Here is a 23,561-nt window from a genome sequence, read left to right as displayed (position 1 = left end):
TTAAAAGATAGCATAGAACATCATGGTTAATTCTCTGATAAGTAATAAAAACTGTTTTTTTTTTAAGGTACTCCACCATTCTCATCATACATGGCTTAGCAATGCACTGCTGTTCTTTCTTTAAGGTGTATGTCTGTGACTCACATTTGAAAACACTAGCATCAGTCACAGGAAAGGGTGGACTGTACAACTCAAGGGAACTTTCCCCCTGAAAGATAAACAAGTTGCCTTAGGAGAATGTATGTGGGAAGCAAAAGGTTTTGTTTTCTGTGTGCAACGAGAATCGAGAGGTGAGCAGTGGTCTTAGCTCTTGAAGAGCAAATCTGATGGAACGAGGGCGGAAAAGGCTGTCTGTGGTGGTCTTCTGAACCATATTTGAATTCTGTATTGTAAAACGCTGTATGTCACAACCTGGGAAATGGGGTGGCGTGGAACATTCACTATTATTACATATTTTTTAAATGAAGGTTTGAGAATCTGTTTCAGCTTAGTACATCTTGTCTTTCCTAAATGACCGCTGGCAGATATGAATGGTTTGTCTCTTATTCTGTTAAGGCAAAGCAAAACAAACAACAAAACAAATGAACAATTTCATTTCACCTCCCAAAGATTTCATCTGACTCTCCTTTTAGAACAACTCACTTATTGAAAATGACTTCAGTTTCATTGACTGTCCAACATCGATTGATTGTTCTTCAAATATAACTAACTTATATTTTAGCATTAGAATTTTTTAATTTTCTTGAACCTGAGCATTTAAATGAAATGTTAATGTGAACATGGAAGGGTTGGTGTGGGTATAGCTGTTAATGGGGGCTGGAGAGATACTAAAGCATTTGCTAGATTATATGTTCCTCTAAGCATTTACGGCTCTTTCCGGGGACCCAAGTTTGGATTAGAACACCCTTGTCAGACAGCTCACAACTGCCTGGAACTCCAGCACCAGGGTCTCAAGCACCTTTTTCTCACCTTTATGGGCACCCCACACACACAGACACACACTACACACAGACACACACTACACACAAGCATTCACAGAAATCATATATAATAAAATACATCTTCTAAAAAGAAAACAGTCATAAATGATGGCCCAACACATAATAATATGTCCAGGAAAGGACTCTATGAAGCAAAGAAAATATTAGCTCCTTCCTAGCAAGCTTGAGAACCTGATAAGTAGTGATATGTGTGTATTTATATAAGTGTGTATGTGTGTGTACACATATATGTATATATGCATATATACATATATACTTATATATATGTTGATTCATGTATATTTGTTTATATTATATAAGTGTGTATATATGTTGTTTCACGTATATTTGTGTGTGTATAAAGTACTGGTGAGATATTATAATTTAGTGCCAATACTAATAATCACATTTTGTGGCAAGGAACTCTCAGTGCATACTCTATACATTCCCTGTGTGTAGCATTTACAGATGGGAAAGGGGAGAGGAGGGGACTCTTGCTATTAATGTCTGTGGAAATGTCCCTGTGCTCTGCTGTCCCTGCTCTGATTTCCACCACACGATCCTGTTTTCTGAGATTTCAGCTTTCAAAAATTTCCCCCCTGAAACTAAGTAAAAGAATTATCAAAAGGGGAATGGAAAGAAGGAACCCTGAAACTAATATTGTCAGTGGTTGTTTCAAGCTGTGGCCAATCACTATTTTTGTTAGACATGCTTTTCACTGGCTAATAAGCATTGAAACATAAGCTGATGCAAATTAGATTACCTCCTTCCTGCTCTAACTTCTAGAATGCACAACACATGACTTCATGTTTTCATTATTGAAAAATACGCTTGTTCAACTTTCTGCCTCATATCACATGTATTGTACGTCATCACTAAAATGATTAAACACTCATTGAAAATGTCTTCAGTAGAATAAGAATGGTGATTTCTAAATCAAATTTAATCTAGTTTTTGTCTACAAAGACACTGCAGTTTATTGAGTAGAAAAAATAAAGAAAAGTTTACCTGCCCCTCTGGTGTGATTAAAATCGCCTTTAATGACTTTGCATGACTTTCCATTGCCGTTACAAACACCACAATGATCTTCCCTGGCAAGAGACCCCAGTAAACCATCACAACCAGCTTTCTGTAAGAAAAGAAGAACATATATCAAAAGTTGAAATATTCCCCATGGCCTGCAACCTGGGCTGGCACAGGACCATGAACAGTTCAGTACAACTTCCCCAGGTAGCCACCTTCACACCACTGTCAGAGGACCAAGGACTCTCCATTCTGCCTTAATGTATCAATGGTGGACCAGTCATAAAGTTTTATAAGGCTTCTCCAGGTAACACCACCCACTGACAACTAGTGCTTCTACTTAACAACTACCAATAGAGTCCTTTGAGCCTTCTACAGCCTTCTAGGGATCTTCAGTGAGAATCTGCTCATTCTATGTAAAGTTGGATCCTGATTTCATATATTATATTAGCCCTAGCTAGGATAGGGCCATTTCTGATACTGCCACTGCACATCAACACTATATGGACCAAAGGCTCAAAACCAAGTATCAACCAGTTGGTCTAAAATCTGACAAATTTGAATAACAGCCTATAGAGATTCAAATGTCCACTCTACCAAAGTTGGGGCAGATGTCCATTAAATTTGCAATACCATTTATGTGACTTTAGATACTTAGGTCCCATAACAAAATCATAAACACAAATATTGAAGAAAGTATATTCTCTCCAAAAATTAGCACCCCAATGTTAATGTTCCTGGAGAAAGGCAACTTACATGACATACAAGTTTTTCAAAACAGCATTATGAATATGTTCAAAAATACAAAGATGATGCAAATAAATGTCAGAGTAAAAACCATGCAAAGAAAAATATTAAATATAATATGGACAAATAACCATTCAGTATGTGAAAATACAATTTAATAAAAAGATAAAGATTGTGAATGAAGTTTAAATGAAATAAAACTTTAAATAAAAAGTTCAGTAAGCCAAATAAAAAAACCAGAAGAAAGTCTTATCAAAAGTATAGATCAAGTGGAAAAGAGAATATAGGGGTTTGCAGACAAGGTAGAGGAAATGGATCATTCAATCAAAGAAAACAATAAAACTAAAATCATCCAAGAACAGAGCATGCATTAACCATAGGACACTAAGAATCATAGGTATCAAAAAGGGAGAAAATCCTGGTTAAATGGTCAGAGGCTATTTTCAACAAAATTATATAAGCTAAGGAAAGAGATGCCTATAAAGTTGCCAGAAGTACACAGAACACCAAATAGACAGAATCATAAAAGAAACTCCCCATGCCATATAGTAATCAAACACTGAATGAACAGAACAAAGAAAAGGTCTTAAATGCTGTAAGAAAGACCAAGTCATAGATAGAGTCAGGCAGAACAGAGTAACAACACAGTTTTCTTTGGAGATTTTAAAAACCAAAGGGGCTTGGACCCTTATTCTCCAAGTTCTTTAAGATTAGAGATTCCACCACAGACTACAATGTCATACTATGTATCATAATCAAAGGAATAAGAACATTTTTGTAGTGAAGGCAAGTTAAAAGGATGTGACAACAAACCCTGCCCTACAGAGAAAACTGGAAGAAATACTTTGGACAGAAAAAAGGGTGAGGCATGTCTAAGAGATCATAGTAAGAAGATAACATTAAGTGAGTGATAAAGTCTAAAGAAAATAAACACCATAAAATCAACCTAAAGACAGGAATCAATACAGAACTTTCAATACCTTTGAGTTTCAATGGTCTCACTGTTCTTTTAAAATGACAAAGAATTCAAGAAACTAGATCAAAAACAAAAGCAAAAGCAAGTCGTCCAATTCAAAAATGCAGTACAGATGTAAACACAGAATTCTCAATAGTGGAAATTCAAATGGTTGAGAAACACAAAAAGAAATCTTCAAAATCCTTGGTGGTCAGGGAAATGCAAATCAAAGTTACTCTGTGATAGCTCATGCTGGTGAAGATGTGGAAGAAGGGGTGTACTCCTCCAATGCTGGTGGGAATGCAAACTTATATAGTCACTATGGAAATCAGGGTGGCAGTCCCTCAGAACGTTGGGATAGATCTTCAAGGTCCAGCTATACTACTCTTGGTCATATACTCAAAGGATACCCCATATTACCACAAAGGCACATGTTAAACCACATTCATGGCTGTTCTTATCAAAATAGACAAAAACTGGAAACAAGCTAGATGTCTCTCAACAGAAGAACAGATAAAGAAATCGTGGTACATTTACACAATGGAGAATGACTCAGCTGTGAAAAAAAAATGACATAATGAAATTCACTGGCAAGTGGATAATACAAAAAAAAAAAAATCATCCTGAGTGAGGTAACCCAGACACAGGAAGACAAATATCATATGGAATAGCTGAAAACTGGATATTAGCCATCATGAAAATTATAACCAAGCTATAGTCTATAGATTTAGAGAGATAAGGTAAAAAGGAGGGATGTAGGGGGAATGCATGGATGTCCCTGGGAGTGAGAAATAGAACAGATTTAAGGGGTGGACTTAGGACAGGTAGAGACACAAACAGTAGGACCTGGTGGGGAATGAGAGGGCACAGGGTAGAAGAGTAGAATGCAGGGAGAGACAACTGGAATTAAGACGCATTGAAGGGATGATATGAAAACCTAGTGAACCTTCCTAAAACATATGAAGACGATCCTTGTAAGGTCTCTTAATAATGGGGACATGGAGTCTGAAATGGTGATCACTTGACACCAAATGAGGCTTCCAATAGCTAGACTGAGTTGCACTCAATTGAATTGTTGGACAAGAGATCCCATGGAAATCCACAAACAACCCAAGCTGTTGCTAAAATAAAGGCATGCTCTCCGCTTACTTATAGCAGGGCCCAATTGCTGAAGACAACATACATACATACATACATACAACTCTATAATCATGGAGAAGTCAGGCTGGTGCCTATATGGAGCCTTCTCCCTCCCCCCCCCCCCCACCACCATACTAGTGTCTCTGGCGAAGGTTACTAAAAGAAAAATGTAAACAGCAACTCATCCACAAAAGCTTTGATGTACAATCTGTCCTGCTAGCAAAATATCCTAAGGCAATTGTGACACAGAATTGTGGGAGTAGTCAATGTCTTCTTATTAGACTGAAGGCCCACTCCATGAGAAGGAAACCAAACACAACACTGCTTTGGCAACCAAGAACCAGAGACTAGTTAGCCTAGAGACCTAAGATAAAACCAAACACTACTAGTCTAAAATGAATGAATGAATGAATGAATGAACTTACAATGATATCCTGCTATATTCACAGATCACTGGCTTATCTAGATATCATCAGAGAAGCTTCCATGGGTAGCAGATGAAGAGACCCATAGCCAGACATTATACAGAGAGAGAGAGAGGGAGGGAGGGAGGGAGGGAGAGAGAGATAGAGACAGACAGAGAGAGAGAGAGACAGAGAGAGACAGAGAGGGAGACAGAGATAGAAACAGAGAGAGACAGACAGAGAGAGAGAGAGAGAGAGAGAGAGAGAGAGAGAGAGAGAGAGAGAGAGAATGTGTCTAAATGGGAGGTCTCCATCAAATCCCTCCCCTCAGAGCTCAGGGAACACTGGATGAGGAGGAGGAAAGAGCATAAGAACCAGAGGAGATGGAGGACACTAGGAGAACAAAGCCCTCTAAATCAACCAAGCAAGGTACATCTGAACTCACTGAGACTGAGGCAAGAAGCAGAAGGCTTAAATGGGATTGCACCACCAGGTCCTTTATGCATACATTAGAGCTTTTAGCTTAGTATTTTATGGGACTCCTGACCATCTGAATGAGTAGGTCTCTGACTCTTATGCCTGCTCTTGAGACACTTTTCCTCCTTTTGGGCTGCCATGTCCAACTTTGATATAACAGTTTTTGCTTTATCTTACTATATTTTATTTTTTCATGTTTGGTTGTTATCTCCTAGACTTCTAAGTTAAATCAATCAGAAGAGATACAATACATTACTTCATACTGATTAGAGGGACAAGCCATGAAGAAGACTACAAAACTTTCAAGCATTAAACTTTAAATTCTGCTAAGTGTAATGCAATTGGTTCACCATTACACATTAATATTATGTAACTTCAACACTATACATTCCCCAAAAGATATCATCTGGGGAGAGGGGTGCACAGAGAAGTAGTAGAGGTAGGTGACATCACAGATCAAATAGATCCAACACATCACTACAGAGCATTCCATCCAAACACTAGACAATACATGGTTATCTCAGTAGACCATGGAAACTTCACCAAAATACAACATATTTTGGGACATAAAAAATAAACTATCTCTCAACAACTATAGGAAAATTTAAACAATTCTTTATATCTTATTTAACATCAACAAAATAAAAGTAGGTATTAGCAGTAATAAAAAAATACAGAAAATGTACAGTGGTGGAGATTTAACAAAACTGCCTGCATTATTAAAAAAAATAGAAAGTTAAAACTAGAATAGAATCAAAATGAAAATGCAACATACTTAAATCTGCAGGATGCAACAAAGGGAATCCTAAGAGGAAAGGTTATAGCTATAAGTGCTTACAACAAAACCAAATAAAAAACTTAGTGAAGTACTATAAGGCCTTGGAGAAATAAAATCTAAACAAATGCCCAAACCATAAACATGGAGTAATATCCAAGATTAGAGCATAAATTAATGAATTAAGAATGAATAAAAATAAAATCAATTAAAAGAAGAGATGGTTCTTTGAAAAGATGAACAAGTGTGATCAAAACCCTAGCTAGATTAGCAAAAAGAAAGAAGACCCACGTTAATAAAATTGGGGATGAAAAAAAAAAAAAAGGTACTATATCAAACACCACTGAAATCCAGAGAGTGCAAAAGACATTGTTCCAAAAACCCCATTCCATAAAACTGGGAAATCTAAAGGAATGGACAAGTTTCTTAATGCTTCTAACATGCTGGAGTAATCCGGGAAGACATAAATATTTAAATAAATCTATCATGAATAACAAGGTTGAGTCGGCAATAAAAATCCTCCAAACCCAAACCAGCCCAGGCATAGGTGGATTTATTGCAGAGTTCTACCACATCTTTAAGGAAGAACTAAAGCTGATGTTTCTCAAATTGTTCCATAAAATAGAAGAGTAAAGACTGCTTCCAAATTCTTTTTACAAAGCCAGCATTACACTAACTTCTAAAACTCCTACAGTTGATAAACATGTTCAGGAAAGCAGCAAGAAGGAAAATTATATTCAAAACTAGGCAGCTTTCTACATGCCTCAAACAGTATCTCAGATTAAATCTTACCGGGAAGCAAAAGACCTATAAAATGAAAACTTTAGGACTATGAAAAAAGTTGACATATACATCGTCTTAGTCAGGGTTTCTATTCCTGCACAAACATCATGACCAAGAAGCAGTTGAAAAAGAAAGGGTTTATTCAGCTTACTCTTCCACACTGCTGTTCATCACCAAGGGAAGTCAGGGCTGGAACTCAAGCAGGTCAGGAAGCAGGAGCTGATGCAGAGGCTGTGGAGGAATGTTCCTTACTGGCTTGCTTCCCCTGGCTTGCTCAGCCTGCTCTCTTATAGAATCCAAGACTTCCAGCCCAGAGATGGTACCACCCACAAGGGCCCTTCCCCTTGATCACTAATTGAGAAAATGCCCCACAGCTGGATCTCATGGAGACATTTCACCAACTGAAGCTCCTTTTTCTGTGATAACTCCAGGCTTGACACAAAACTAACCAGTACATACACCAAAAAGTACTCAGCTATACCACTCATGGGCATCATGAGGGATAAAATTAATAAATCTACACTCCTGTGCCACCTGATTTTTACGAAGAGGCCAAAATTTTGGAGAGAAGGCAGAACCTTCAACCAAAGACTCTAGTCAAACTAGATAACTACATGTAGAAGAACTATCTTTCACTCTGTATCAACTCAACTGAAAGTGGATCAATAATCTCAATATAATGCCTGATGCTTTAGTCTTTCAAAAGAGAAAGTGGGGGAATACACCTGAACTTATAGGCACTTTCAGGAAAGGATTTTCCAAACAGAACTTTGGTAATATAAGTGTGAAGACTAACAATTAGCAAATGAGTCGTCATGACATAAAAGTTTCTATAGAGCAAATAACACAATCATTCAAGTGAAGAGACATCTTAAAAATTGGGAAATACTAATAATGGATATACCAGTCATGTACCCAACACTGGGTTAGTGTCTAGAATATAGAAAAATTTTAAAATAAGCTTAAACACTATAAAATAAAATAAAATAAAATAAAATAAAAACTAAACAATAGTTCTCAAATGGCTGAGGTACATGTCGGGGAACTGTACATTTAACCAACTTTGAAATTTTATCTTATTCCAGTCAGAATGACTAAGGCCCCAAGAACAACTAACAAAAAATTCTGACTTGGATGTGTAGGAAGGAGAACACTTATTTCCCGTTAGTGGGAGTGCAAACATGTGCAGCCACTATGGGAATCAGTGTGGAAATTCCTCAAAAAGCTTGAGTAGTTTGACCACATAGTTCAGCTACACCACTCCTGGGCACAATCCAAAGGACCCTATATCCCACTACAGAAACACTAAATCGTCTATGTTCAATGCTGCTCTAATTCCAATCGTCAGGATGATCACAAACAGGTGAATGGGATAACGACCATGTGGGACAGTTACACAATGGAACAATAGTTTCCTGTAAAGAAGAATGAAATGATGAATTTTGCAGTCAATGAATGGCGCTGAAAAGCTTCTAGGTGATGCAAACAGCATGAAGATGCACCAACATCACATGGGTATTAGCTCTGAATCTTAAGAAACGTGTTTAACTGAAGTGCCCAGGAGCAGTCGGAGACTAAGCTCACAAGGGAGCAAGGAAACAGCTCAGGCTCTGAGAACAGGAAAGGTAGACTGCTGGGTAAGAAGAGTTGACAGGGTGGGACATAGGAAGGCATGGCTGATAAGTAGCCATCTGGCATGTAGAGACCTAGTAGTTCCAAAGCTTCCTGAAAGCTCACTCACGCACACATAAAAGGAGTTAAATGGTGTTATCCTGCAACAGGGAAACACTGCTCTCCCGGATACCACAGGCTATTCAAACAAACAAACAAACAGACAAACAAACAAACAAACAAAGAAGACCAGTAGTGGGTAATCCGAACCTCCTTCCAAGATTTTGGTCACTTAGACTCCCTAAACATTATAGTCTATTGCAATTCTTGGGTCATAGAACATGAAGAAACGCAGCTGGTGCCCTAATGGGAGTGGCCATCCTTACACTCTAGCTTTCATAGTGCAGGGGATGCTAGGTGTGATACCAGGGAAGTACGGTAATCAACAGTCTTATCCAGCTGAGAAACCTGTACATGCTAGTTCTAGTGGCTTAACAAAATAAGCCCATTGGTGCAATCATGCCAAATTTCTATGGCAGTAATCAACTGCTTTAGGGTTGGATTGTAAGGCCCACTCTGCAAGATATAATTTATCTACGTCATCATTAACAGGGGAAGAACGCATGGCTGGGTAAGTCATAGGCCCTGTGAGAGACCCTAGTACTATTATTCTGGTAAGTGGGCATAGTGTTTAACTGCTGCCAAGTTCTTATCGTCGTAAACACAGAGTAGTGCATCTTCTCATTCCCATTCAGAAACAGATTGTTACCTTTTTTTTTTTTAACAGTAGATGAGATCAACAGGCCCATTCCAGCCTTTTGAGTTTCAACAATCATGGGAGAAGGAAAGATGGAAAGAACCAGAGTGGGTAACTCTGGGGGAAAAAAATGATTCAGGACATGGCAGAGTAGTTGCTCATAGGTACTGATAGCATCTGTGAATGTATAAAATCAAGCAAGACAAAACTCCAGCATACATGGCAAAAGTGTTCATGAAGTCCCCTGCTCTCCCCATCTATAGGAAGAGCTATGAGCAACTGATAGATGCTCTAGAGGAGGGAGAAACAGTTCTCTTTAGGAATAAGGCCCTCTGGAGGCTATCCATAAACCAGTAAATGACCCTATCCCTGTGCACATATTGGCAGCACTAGTTGGATGTCATGAGTTTAAAACGGAACGTATGAAGTGGGGAGGGAAGAAGGGCTGGTGGAATGAGGGAGGGTCTGGGGAGGAGACAGTGGACTGGGAAATGTGATAAAAATACATTACGTGCATGCATGTGATACAAAAACAGTAACAAAAAGAAAACTGAAATCGGTTTGCAAAGAGTTGAATTGTTTCCTTTCCTCCCTTCATCTAGGATGAGCTATGATGGCTTAGCAGTTATTTAGGATGAGCTTTATCTCTGAGGGTCAGGTAGCTGAGAGGCAAATTGTCAAACTGCCTCATTCTGCACCGCAAACCCCACCATAAACTCATGTCAGCTAACAAAACTGGCAAGTTGGGCAAACTGTAAGTAGTGGTGAGCATATTTATCTTACAGTAACCAGCAAATGATATCTCAATGGAGTCGTTTTGCTTGTTTCGTTTTTTGAGACAGGGTTTCTCTGTGTAGCCTTCATTGACCTGAAACTCACTCTGAAGTCTAGGATGGCCTTGAACGAAAGAGATCCACCTGCCTCTGCCTGCTGAACGCTGGGCTTAAAGGAGTGAGCAGGCTCGAAGTAGGTTTGAAATAAATGTTGAAGACAATAAAATTACTGAAGAAAATTGAAGGTCTTATGTTCTGGACCATGCTTACTTCCTGCTGTGGAGAAGCTGAATTCCAAGGCACAGTTCCTAAGTGAAGTGGGTGTAAGAATTCACATTCCTGGCTGACACAGAGTGTGTGAGTTGTTGACAAATTCATTTCTACAGTTCCTACAACCATTCTGTCCATAGGAAGCTGAGACCGAATACCTTTACTATTGTCTACTGAAAAAATATTGTCCTCCACTGACACTCAGGACAAATAATCTTGTTTTCCCAAGCGGAATATATATCAAGAAGAATTTAGTCTATCAATACGTCAAGAAAGCTACTGTACTGGCTCTGATTTGTGTGTCAACTTGACATAGGCCGGAGTTATCATATAGAAAAGAATTTCAGTTGAGAAAATGCCTCTGTGAGATCCAGCTATAGGGCCCTTTCTCAATTAGTAATCAAGGGGAGAGGGCCCATTGTGGGTGGTGCCATCCCTGGGCTGGTAGTCTTGGCTTCTATAGAAAGCAAGCTGAGCAAGTCAAGGGAAGCAAGCCAGTAAGTAACATCCTTCCATGGCCTCTGCATCAGCTCCTGCTTCCTGACCTGCTTGAGTTCCAGTCCTGACATCCTTTGGTGATGAACAGCAGTATGGAACTGTAAGCTGAATAAACTCTTTCCTCCCCAACTTGCTTCTTGGTCATGATGTTTGTGCAGGAAAAGAAACCCTGGCTAAGACAGCCACTAAGACCCTCCTTCACAGAAAAGGTTTGAAATAGATACTGACAACTAATTCATATCAAGTAAATATTATATTTGAGAAAATTTCAAATATAAAGAAAATCAGGATCAAAAGCAAGGCTCTGTTTCTGACGGAAACTGATGCTCTTAGGATATGGGAAGCAAACAGATTTTGTGTGTGTGTGTGTGTGTGTGTGTGTGTGTGTGCATGAGCTAAGGGATAAATATTCAGTAAAGATAAAGGTACTTGAATGTTACACATGGAGGCGTTCCCTCCTTGTATCCACATGCCTAACAGTGTCAAGGTATATGAGCATCAGTTAATGGAGTGCTTTGATCAGTCAGTCAAGCTTGTTTCAAAAGCTGTGACCATCAAGGAAAGTGCTTAAAACACAACATATGTGGAGCTCACCTAATAGGATCCAGGGAAACCTGGATGAAATACTTAGGCACTGAAAACAGCAGTCTGTGCAAATAAATGGTAGTCTCAGCATATTCACAGGAACCAGCAAGCTCAGGATATGCGGCTTAAAGGGATCTGCAACCCTATAGGTGGAACAACATTATGAACTAACCAGTACTCCGGAGCTCTTGACTCTAGCTGCATATGTATCAAAAGATGGCCTAGTCGTCCATCACTGGAAAGAGAGGCCCATTGGACACGCAAACTTTATATGCCCCAGTACAGGGGAACGCCAGGGCCAAAAAGGGGAAGTTGGTGGGTAGGGGAGTGGGGGTGGGTGGGTATGGGGGACTTTTGGTATAGCATTGGAAATGTAAATGAGCTAAATACCTAATAAGAAATGGAAAAAAAAAAAAAGACAATGCTATTTTACCAGACGCAGATCCCTTCAATAGCCCTGGGGCACTGGCTGTGAGCAACTGAGAAGATGATCAGGCCAACCCTTCCAAGTCTCTGCGGCAGCAGAACCTGCCCTGAGCTAGACAGGATAGCATGCGATCCCACTTGAGATCTGTAGTTATCGGATTTAGAACTCCGGTGTCAGTTTTGTGGCTATACACTTTGAGATTAAAAAAACAAAGCAAGCTGATCAAACTCCCAGTTTTCAGGGCGTTGTCAGAAAAATCATCATTTGATTCAATGATGCATTTGAATAAAAAAAAAAAAACACTGAATCTCTACATATACCGATGCAGGCAGAAGTCACACCCCATTTCAGAGAATTCTACTCAAATTACAATAGATTCATGAGGGCATTTGTGCAGAATTTTTGCCGGCATAATTTTAACATCTAGCATTGGCCTCTGTACAATATCAGGGCTATACTGCCCTGAGATGTGAAAAGCGTAGCCATTTAGGCTATTCTACTCAACACACACAATTGGGAATGTTAATTAAAAAAAAAAAACTAAATTCATTTAAGGATACATTCATCAAACATTCATATGCTGTGTGTGATGAAAGAAATTACATGTTTAATCGTATAACATGTAATTCTGAAAGTGAAATATGTAAAAAAGGGAATTATTGCAAGAGATTTTTTTCAAGGGACTATTATGTTCTGTTGATGTGTGTGACAGTGCCACATGGCTCAGTGTTAAACTTGACAGCACTGGAGTGGAATACAGAATGCTGAAACTCTGGACCCCGCAAGTTGCATGAGATTCTTGTCTCTAACTGTAAGTCTACAGCCTGGACCATGTCATGGGTCCATCTAAGCTTAGCTTCAATGTCCACAGTTGTGCATTTTTTTCAGGAGAATCTTTATGCAGTTTTCAGACTCAGCTAATTCTCTCATTTCTCTTCTGTTTATTAAAAAAAAAAACACATTGGAAATTGCCTAGGGAAATAAATAACAGCAAACTAACTGACTCACTAATAAAGTAAGCCCTATTGTCACTAGGGTCAGATTTCCATCCTGGGGCCCCACGTGAATACACACATGCACACGTATATGTGAAGTCAGAAAGGTCTCTTTTCTCAGCCCCAAAGGAGATAACTCTGAAAATACAGCCCCTAAGAACTCCTCCTGGGGTCAGCGAGCATGTCTCCTTGTGCGCAGTCCCCTCCCCATGTTCACAGTGACTGTGATTGACTGGTGCTGACATTCTTGGACATTAATCTTCCAGGGGACGTCAACCCGAGATACTTTCAAAATTATTAGGAGAAATTGACATTATATCTTTAGATCTTTCCATCATGCTACTGATACTCATTTGTCAGAAAATCTATCTTTAAAGATTGATGAAAAAGAGCACATAAGTTCATGTAAATGAACATTTAAGAGCACGTGAATACAATAACTACTATTAAAAATAGAGGATACATTTGAAAATTGATTGATTATGTGTGGAGCCGTGAAAGGCATCCTGTTTTGGTCGAATGAGGCTTGTTCCAGAGACCCAGTAGAAACCGAGTGGGAAACTCTACAAGGAGCCAGTGAGCCACGTTCCCAGAGACAGGTGCTTGACACCACAGAGTCCCCAACTCCATAATTCTGTGACTATAAGTCACGCAGACAATGTCCCAAGCTTCTGGCATTCTGGCTCGACTCCACCCCACAGTTACCTGAGGATAGCCAAGTATGCTCCTCCCCACAGTTACCCTGCAACAGCAAGGTAGCCCAGCCCACTCTAAAAGGGGTTGAGCTCTCATTTTTCTTACTCTCATCTCTAGCCCTCCTTCTCTCTCTCCCTCACCCCCCCCCCCAACTCCACGTGGCTATGGCCGGCCGGCCTCTCTCTTTCTTTCTACCTTTTCTCTTTCTCTTTGCCTTTCTACAATAAAGCTCTAAAACCACAGTCCATCTCTGCAATTCAAGGCCCACTGTGCTTCAAGGATGGATAGCCTTTCCCCTAAAGAGCCTCCCACTGGAAGGCCTTCCTGCACTCCAGCCATGGATCAGACCAAGGACTCTCGCCCCCATGGAAACCACCCAGCTCTCTTCTCCCTTCAGCCTTGAAGATGACCGAGCTGCCCCAAGGCCCCCATTTTGCTCTCAGCCCTTCTGCAGTGTCTAGTGGTGTCTGGGATGCCCCAAGACTGAGACCCTGTTCTCTCTGGCCTCCGTGAGGCCATCTGATTCCCCCAAATATCAGTCTAAAGCTTTTTACCATGTTATGAAGCTTTCTGGTAGACACGGTATCAGTTCAGCGTTTAAAGTCTCCTTCACGGATATCTTACCTGGCACCTGCCATTTGCACATATATCTAGTCCCTGATATCCACAAGAAGTTCCATCCATCACTTTTTCTGATAGAAGAACAGGCTGTTCTTTTCCAACAGGAGAGCAAAACAAGGCACATGGTTTTTCTGCATAGACAGTGGATAGAGGAGAGATAACGGACTCATCAATATTTTTATCTTAAGCTCTATTTTTCCACAATGATTACTGGGTAAAAGTATAAGTCAGTGCTAACTGAGCAATACAACATTAAAAGAGATTTATATCAGAGGCTTAGTATATTAGATGACATGTTTCTTTAGAAGTACCCAGTCTATATTAATTTCAACCTTATGAGATCTGGCCTCAAATGTTATATATGTGTGCATATATATATATATATGTATATATATACAAATATATATTATATATTTTGTTTATATTTATTTTGTTTACATATTATATTAATATATTTGTATTATATATTTGTTATATAAATGTTTGTATATTGTATATTTATATATTATATATCATATACACTTATTATTTTCTAGGACAAAACTACAGAAAACATAACAATCATTCCCCTGAAATATACTTGGTGCACGCCAAGTCTTGTCCATATCTTTCAGAATGGTAGCATTCTCACTCTCAACTCACTTAAAAAATCTGATCATTCTTTACCCATGAAGTCTTTTGATGTCTCTCACTAATAAGTTTTGGTTTCCTAAGATTTACTGCCTTACATACGTTCTCAAATAAACAGTTAGCAAAGCGGGAAAGCCACCTCGCCAGGCTCTCCTTGTTCTGGGTTTTCAGAAATGACAAGTGACTGCATAGGCGCTCGGATCAGGAGGCACAAGTGCGGATGTGTTAGTAGGACTCAGTCCCTTTACCACTGACTCAGACATCACATCAGTGCCTGATGTCAGGGGTGGAAAACATTGATTCAGGCTGAGGAAGTTTTGAGCTGCTGGCCTTCTTCCTCAGTGCCCTACTGAGCATGAAGCAAGAGGGCTGGATTTCAAATACTTGCCTTTTAGACTCAAAAGGGGCATTTTTTTAAAGGTGTTTCTATTTTGAAGCGGTTTTTGGAGAATCTGTGCTACTTGGTGACATCAATGGTGCAGATAATCAAACCTGAAACTTCAGAAGGCCCTCCACGCTACATTCTACTCTCCTGGCTTGACACCAGTCGGCCCTTTACTGCTTATTAAACTTGGATAAATAGGATGGAAAATGGTTTACAGGCCCGTCACTGCTCTTATGTCTTCAGAGAAGTTCCACGTGTGCAGAGGGGATTCTATAAATACCAAAGAACAGCCAGAGGCATGGAACCCGGTATCACTTTGCAAAAAGAAGACAGACAGTTAAATGAGCCTCCAAACCTGAACAGTCCCAACACTTTTCACATGTGGCTTCTAGATGCCACTCCAACCAATTTGGGGGAGTTAGAAATATAGCTTTTAACATGCGTGTTTTTGAAATTTCCCTTTAAGGTGCCATTAGACGCTGCAATAAAACTCTGCAATGTGTTTCACACCGCATTGTACGCTATTCCCCGACTGCTTGCTGTGTCAGATCGTTGGAATTGAAGACAACCGCTTTAACTATAACACCTTAAAAGTGGTCTACATAATTCTCTTTCTAGAGTTTTCTTTGAAGACAGAGGCAAGCCGGACACATGAGTTGAAAGGACTTGGTTCTTGTGAAAATTCCACTCATATTCCAAACAGGAAATCTGGTGGAAAAAAATCTCTGTGTTTTTCCTTTTGTGACATATTGTCAATATAGTCTCTATAATTTAGCTTTATACAGGTCATAAATCCTTGATTTACTACCTTTATTCCTAGGGAATACCCTGGAAAGTACAACACCAGGGTAGGTGATGCCCGAAACATGCCGGTACCTGGCATGCAGATGCTGTGACTGGATTTAAAGGAACAGGGCTTCCCAGGATGTGCAATGCGCATAGATAGCACCAGAGCTTCAGCATGCACACAGGATGCAAACAAAATGAAAGACTTATCTCATTTTGTAAAGCTAGTTTAGAAATGACCCACATACTTCTCCATTAGGATCTTCCAAAGCTGCATCTCTATAGCTATCGTAAAAATACAAAGTTAAGCCAGAGTACACTGGTAATCGTGTGCAATGCTGTTTGTATGCAAACCACACTGACAGCTAAGACACTGACCACTCCATTGGTTCGTGTGTGCCCCTCCTGCTACAATGCTTACTACCACCACCACACCTAGTCCCTGGCACAGACCATTTATTTTCATTTCTGTATTTTTTGCCACTCCAAACTGTGAAGTCCATGGATCGCAGTGTAGCACATAGCCTTATGTGGCCGACATTTTTATTTGGCATGACACCCCATAATCCATCAAAATTTATCTGCCAATAGTACTGGCTGCATAGTATTCCATTGTTTAAGCATTCAACTTCAACATTGCTCATTGCATGCTCAACTACTTTAGCGATTTCCAAACTACTCTTTAGAGAGGATGCACCATTTGTATTTCTATCAGCAATGTTAGATATATCAACTATCTTTGAATGTTTACCAGCACGTAATACATTGCTGTATACATGATGTTTTTATTTAAGTTGTTCCAATGGATATCTCTTCATTGTCCACAACAATACTGAAATAGACACATGTTCAGTTCTGTGGTTGTTATATGCCAGTGAGGTCAGAAAAAAAAAATGAAGTCTACAAATGATTATAAGTTAATTTGTAAAATAACACAAGCACTATGAAACAACTTGTATTTAGCTGGTGGCCATACCTTCATCGAAGACAGCTTGCCACTGAAGTGCATGCTTTGGGTACGAAGTTCTAACACTATAGGCCTGACATTGCCAGTCTCTGAATCCAGGCAAACCTGCAGGACAAGGTGGATTCTCACATATTCTGTATTGTTTTCTGGGGCCATTACAATCCCTTGCTTCAGAACCTAGCCTAGAAAAAGAGTACAGATAATAAATTTCACCTTTTCCCCACAAGCACCAACTTTTAAAAGTGAAAACCATCATATTTATAAAATATCCTATTAGACTGCTTCTCTAAAAGCACGGGCATGCACATGGCTGAGGAGAGCAGGGCATTTATAGGCTTATTATTTTTTTTTAAAAAGAAACATTTTAATGCAAAAATTATCTTTCAAAATTCATGAATGATGAAACCAATTTTAGATAAAAAGAGAAGACAAAATTCAAGGGCAGAACTCGGTGCAACATGTGAAGTCTGACTTCCTCATGCATCAGCTGTTTCTGAGGATTGTCAAGTTCATATTTTCAGAAAATTCAAAAGCTTTCCAGCAGTATATAACTGGACTCTGTCCCTGAGCTCCACCAAGGCAAACTGGGTAGAACCTCTTGCTCCCCTGTGCTCTCTACAGTTGCAGTGGCCTTGAATAAGACAGCCTGGTAAGGGTCCAGCGTGGACTTTTGTTCCTTCTTTCTTTGTTTTTTATTTTTTGTTTTCATTTTACTTTTTTTTGTTTTTTAGCTTTTATCATTGCTAACTTTGCTCTCATTCTTTGCCTTCAGTCTCAGCATTCTCTTGCTTTACTCCTATCTTTTCTCCTGTTTATTTGACTCTTCCAATGTCCCAGCATCCTCCTGCCTTCCTCCTAGCCTCTCTACTGTTTACTTGACTCTCCCAACATCCCAACATCCTCTTGCCTTCCTCCTAGCTCTTCTACTATTTACCTGACTTTTCTAATACTCATCCTGCTCACTGGAGTACATTTCCTCTGACTTACTCATGGACAGTATCTTTTTGTAGATTTCATTATTCTTTGTTTGAAAGCCTGATCACTGTTTGCTTCTTAAAGGAGACGTTTTATTTTGGGTAAACAATTTGAGGCAGTAGTACAGTTGTACCAGTTTTGTTTGTTGTCCATTAGGATTTACAGGTGGCAACGGCTTTGTTAGCTCAAAACTGATGACCAAAAGCCCTCCCCCAAGCCAGGAGCTGTGACTTTACCCAGGACACTTGCGCTCTCGACTGCTGACCCCAGAACTGCAACTTCGACTACAGGAACTCCACGGGCTCCACTCTCCAGCCAAGTGCTCGGGTGCAGGAGTCCTGCGGGTGCATTCTCCAGCCTTACACCACTATTCCAAAAGTCATGTCTTAGGTGAACAAATCAGGGCACAACTGAAAATCATTCACTGGTCTACACAGTCACTGGAATTAATGCAAGTCAGTTAGGTCTATGGCAGCCCCAGTACCAAATACGAAGACTGCAAAAGACAAGAGTTAGCACTTCCAACATTAAGGTCCACTCTCCTGGATCTGATGTCATTAACAGTCATGGCATGAAAACAGTACTCAAGAGATTGGCTACTAAGGGCAGAACATCCAGTGTTGGAACAGAAGCAGTGGAGAGGGATCCTGAGGTTTAAAAGCAGAAAAGAAAAGCCAATGCATTATGCAAAACTAATTAAAAGAGGACAAACAAACCCCCCAAACAAAAACAGATCCCAAAGCAGCCCAGTGTAAGTATGAACGAACAGCAATAATTTTCCTTCTGTAACTAGGCTGAAGGAGACATTGCAGCAAACCTAAGAGTTCTCACTGACACTGTATAGCAAGCTTTCATCTGAAAGCCAAGTTTTTTTGAAAAGTCTAAGCAATTGGATTATATAAACCTGCATTTCACTTTCAAATCCTGTACCTCATTTAATATCTTTAACTGGGAAGTGTTAACATCAGAATAAAGGGAGGTATGTGGTCCTTGAGGTTATTTTTTATCCGTGTGTGTTTTATAGGAAGTTAAACCTATAGCCATGAAGGGGTGACTTTTAAGGTTTTTGAAGAATGATAGAATAGCTAGACAAGAGAAGTGATGTCTATAGTTACTGGCGATTGATTGATTAGGTAGACAAGAGTACTACTATTTCTCTGGAAAATTGATCACATAGATGATGAACACGGGAAACAGGTACCAGGTCACAACATCATACTATGAATGAAATGTCATAATAGTTGGACCATTTAGTTCAGTAATTATAAAAATAGTGGAGCTTGGAAAGTTGATCCTTCTGGCCCTGGAGGGCTTGCAAAGGGCATCAAGATTTGAAAGAATTTTGAAGAAAGTTCAGAAATGTTCATGTTCTGAGTCTCTTCTTGCTCGTGTCCAATGTGAAAAAAAATCAGCATAAAGACAATTTTGAGATGTTGGTTGTGGCAGAGAGCACAGTGCAAAGGATTTCTTAGTGTTTACGCATGGTAGCCAAAACAGCTTATTAACGCTGTCATCATGATATTGCTAATGGGTTTTCAAACAGCAACGCTTCCTTCAATTGGATTTTAACGTCTTGATTTAAAATTATTTTTGAGGATTTGTTTTTACTATCTTAAGAGGAGACAATTTAAAAAAAAAAAACAATATATCATATAACTTACATTCAACAGACATCTATTTAAGCCAGTGGTTCTCAACCTTCCTAGCACTGTGACTATCATGTTGCGATGAGCCACAGCCACAAAATTATTTTCTTTGCTACTTCATAACTCTGATGTTGTTAGTTAGGAATCACAATGTAAATATATGTGCTTTCTAATGGTCTTAAGTGAGCCCTGTGAAAGTTTCAGTAAATCTCTGGGGAGATTGAGAACTGCTGGTATTAGCATAACTAATCACTTCCTGTATATTTGTTTTATGTCAGAGCTCTAATTCAACCTCTTTTAGATTGAATATGCCTTAAGTTTCATCTTGAAAAGTAACATAGGCTGTCACGATTGCAAGCATGTTAGTAAGTAGCTTATAGTTTTATGGGAATATTCGATCTGCAAAAAGGGAAAACGTAGTCAATGTAAATACTTATATATCACAGACTAGCTTTGAGCACTGTAAATACTTATATATCACAGACTAGCTTTGAAGACTCAATACTGTTATGGCAGCCATGGAAAAATACCAGTATAAAACCTGTCAAACCTGAGTTGGTCACACTGTTTGGCCTGCTTGAAGGGTCTTTACTTTTCCCTCGGTACATATCACAGATCTTTGCCCATTTAGCAACACGCTGGCACTGACTGGCTGGGCGAGAGTTCATAGCAGACTGGAAGTCTTCTGGAAAGTGCTATGATTTAGCCTGTATAAAGTTTAAACTAGATCACATCTGGCACATGAAGAAAAATGGAAACAGATATGAAAGCCAGCCTGCACACACAAACTGGTGATATTTAAAGAAACTGTATCGTGAGAGCTAAGGTTTGTCACCTTGCCGACAACCAGGTCTTAGCATCAAAGGAGAGAAACCTGCGTTTGCATCTTATAGTAGTGTTTTACTGTGTTAGGGAAAGTGTTAATTTTGTTTAAAAATTATTACATAATAAATTACTATATAAAGCATTCTTAGTGACATGTTCTATAAATTTAGTACTACCATATTTTGTACCAATTGTTTGTTACTTTCTAACCTCAAGAAATAAATGTGACACATAGTCAAAAATCCTGTTATCTACAAACTAAGTTTGATTGACAAAAAGATTAATAGACTACATAATATTTATCACTTCTATGGCAGGGTGTGCCCTAAAATGTCTGGTTGTGTTTCTGCATTGCCAAATGTTTATGGGGACTCGCCTAGGAGGAAAGGGAAATAGGGCTGGAAGAGTGTCAGAAAGATGTCAAAGCAGCAGGACCCTCCTCTCAGGACACCCTCGGGACACCCTCGGCAAGCTGTGGAAATGGGCAGAGGGGCAAGACAGACAGGCGCTCACTGCACACACACCGGCTGGTTGTCAGGGTGTGAAAGTCTTCATTGTTTCCAGTGAATGACCATATTGGCCTCAAGTGTCTTAATTCAGGAAGGTAAATGGCTAGATTATAATGAATCTCTCAAGGTGGTCTAATGCCAAGTTGCTGTGCAAATCTCTATGTATTCATGGTTAAGAAAAGAAGTTGACTTCTTTAACTTTGTAAAATGCTATCTAAAACAACATATGAAAGGTCACCTTCAAAATCATTTGACCAGGGAACTGTGTAGAGGCCTTTTCAGAGTCAATTACATGCATTTAGAGGGAGTACACTTATTTAAACTACTTAATTCTCATCACTATGGCACAGCAAACTTAAAAAAAAAAGTTTGTTTCTTGTTTTGTACCATGTACCAAGCTAATATCATTTGGAATGAGCATAAATGCTACCAAAGGCATTTAAAGATTGTCAGTGATGTAGCAAGGTTGGCCATTTTCTGAATGAAGGCTCCTACAGTATCTGGGACACATGGGCACTGGAAGAACCCACATGGCCCAAGAAATGGGGGAGGCTCATTATGCATTCGCAAATTCGATGATGTGTTAAGGACCCACAGAAGAATATCATTAGCATTATCACCAGGAAAGAAAACATCTTACCTTTGAGGAATAATTATGGATTTGGCTGAAAGAACAAATTTACTTTAAGCATTTCAAGACTGTAAATTATTCCTAACAATATAAGAAGAAGACTATAATAATGAAAATATTTAGAATTCAGATTATAAAAATGAAGCAGTAAAGAAGACAAGTGACTTCTGTGATGTCAGACAGCTCCTGGTGGGATGTTCAGGCATCCCTATGTGATTCCGCATCCATCTATTTAGGATGAAGAGAATTATTACCCTTACAGAATTTTATGATTCAAGCAATAAATTACTCAGGTTAATGTCATAAGATGCTCCTGATAAACACACACTGTTGTATAATTTGAGAAGAAAATAACACAGACCTCAATCTTCATTCTCCAATTAATCTCATAGAGAAAGATTCGGCCCAGTCTATAAACAACTGACTGATATTTCACAGAACTGTCCCCCAGGAGGCTATTCTCCTATTGAAAGTGATTAAAAAAAAAAAAAAAAAACAAAAAAACCTTCTAATGGCTTCCAAAGTTTTGCCTCTTTAAGTTAAAGAAATAGAAGTTCATGCCTATATTGGTTCATCATTGGCTCATAAATCTTACCCATCAACTCTTCTTCCCTTACAAATGTATTGCCTTTAAGAATGTATTTTTGATATATATATATATATATATATATATATATATATATTCATAGCCACCTCCCATTTCCCTCCTCCAGCTCCCCCAAATCCTGGTAAAGATGCCTTTCTCTCAACTTCCGGTATTCTCAGGTCTCTTTTTTCTTTCTGTTTTTGCTTTCTTATATTTTTAAAAATTAATTATTTATGTATTTGTTCTTGTATAACCCATCAGTGTGGGACCATCCATGCCAAACATCTAAATGGCCACAGCTTCACAAAAAGGTGGTTCGCCCTTCCCTACCAACAATCGACTGTCAACTACATCCAACCCCTTGGTAAAATAGTTAACTCTTTATAACATTTTCAAATTATTTTCTATTGGTGTAAAAAAAAAAAAAACATACTATGTGCCTATATTGACATCTCCAGGCAGCCTGTGCTTTTCTGGAACCCACAACTGTTTCAATGCTTTAGGGGTGACACTATATTAACACGAGACCTCTCCAAGTTGTTTATGTTAGCAGTAGCACTACCAAATTTTTATTTTATAAAATAATGTGAAGAGCTTTTATGCTTGAAAATCTGAAAATCTAAAAGAAATGGACGAAATTCTAGATACAAGTGACCTACCAAAAGCAAATCAAGATAAAGTCAATAAATTTTAAAAAATCTACTCCCAAACAAAACAACAACAACAACAACAACAACAACAGCAAACCCTTCAGCTCCCGACGGTTACAGGGCAGTGTCCTACCAGACCTTCAAAAAAGAACCAACATTAACATCCTCAAATAATTGCCTGTCATAGAGCAAGGAAGAATCCTTTGCAAATGCTTATGAAGGTAGTACAACTCCCAAACCAAAAAACCCAGACAAATACAACAACCACCTCAAAAAGAAAATTACTGGGCAGCTTCTATGATAGCTCAACTCTTGAGAAAAAAAATCTAATGAAGAGAATGTACTGGTGCTCTGAGAAATTTTATCACGATGCTATTATCTGTGTATTTGACTAATAAAAGTTCATAATTTCACTTTGGAAGGAAAGTAGTATTTATATCTGATTGCGGGCATT

At 39.0% G+C, this 23,561-nt stretch overlaps 1 protein-coding gene across 9 annotated transcripts in view; it reads right to left on the bottom strand.

Annotated features, from left to right (window-relative positions):
• The window catches only part of Adamts19 (a disintegrin-like and metallopeptidase (reprolysin type) with thrombospondin type 1 motif, 19), a 217,691-nt gene that overhangs the window by 66,333 nt on the left and 127,797 nt on the right, over positions 1–23,561 (bottom strand). For 3 of the 9 annotated variants that reach the window (XM_006525919.4, NM_175506.4, XM_011246926.2), the window contains 4 exons: positions 18,497–18,627; positions 17,295–17,467; positions 14,521–14,648; positions 1,989–2,109 (listed from right to left, as the gene is read on the bottom strand). In XM_006525919.4, the coding sequence (XP_006525982.1) occupies positions 1,989–2,109; positions 14,521–14,648; positions 17,295–17,467; positions 18,497–18,627 (553 nt within the window). Of the gene's footprint in view, positions 1–1,988; positions 2,110–14,520; positions 14,649–17,294; positions 17,468–18,496; positions 22,100–23,561 lie in introns of those variants that run through there. The other 6 variants (XM_030250456.1, XM_030250457.1, XR_003952519.1 and 3 more) reach the window with 6 other exon arrangements.

The sequence above is a fragment of the Mus musculus genome, chromosome 18 (assembly GCF_000001635.26).
Source record: "Mus musculus strain C57BL/6J chromosome 18, GRCm38.p6 C57BL/6J".
In the NCBI taxonomy this organism is placed as follows: domain Eukaryota; kingdom Metazoa; phylum Chordata; class Mammalia; order Rodentia; family Muridae; genus Mus; species Mus musculus.
Note: the sequence above shows the minus strand (reverse complement) of the source record. Positions and strands in the feature narration are given on the sequence as shown.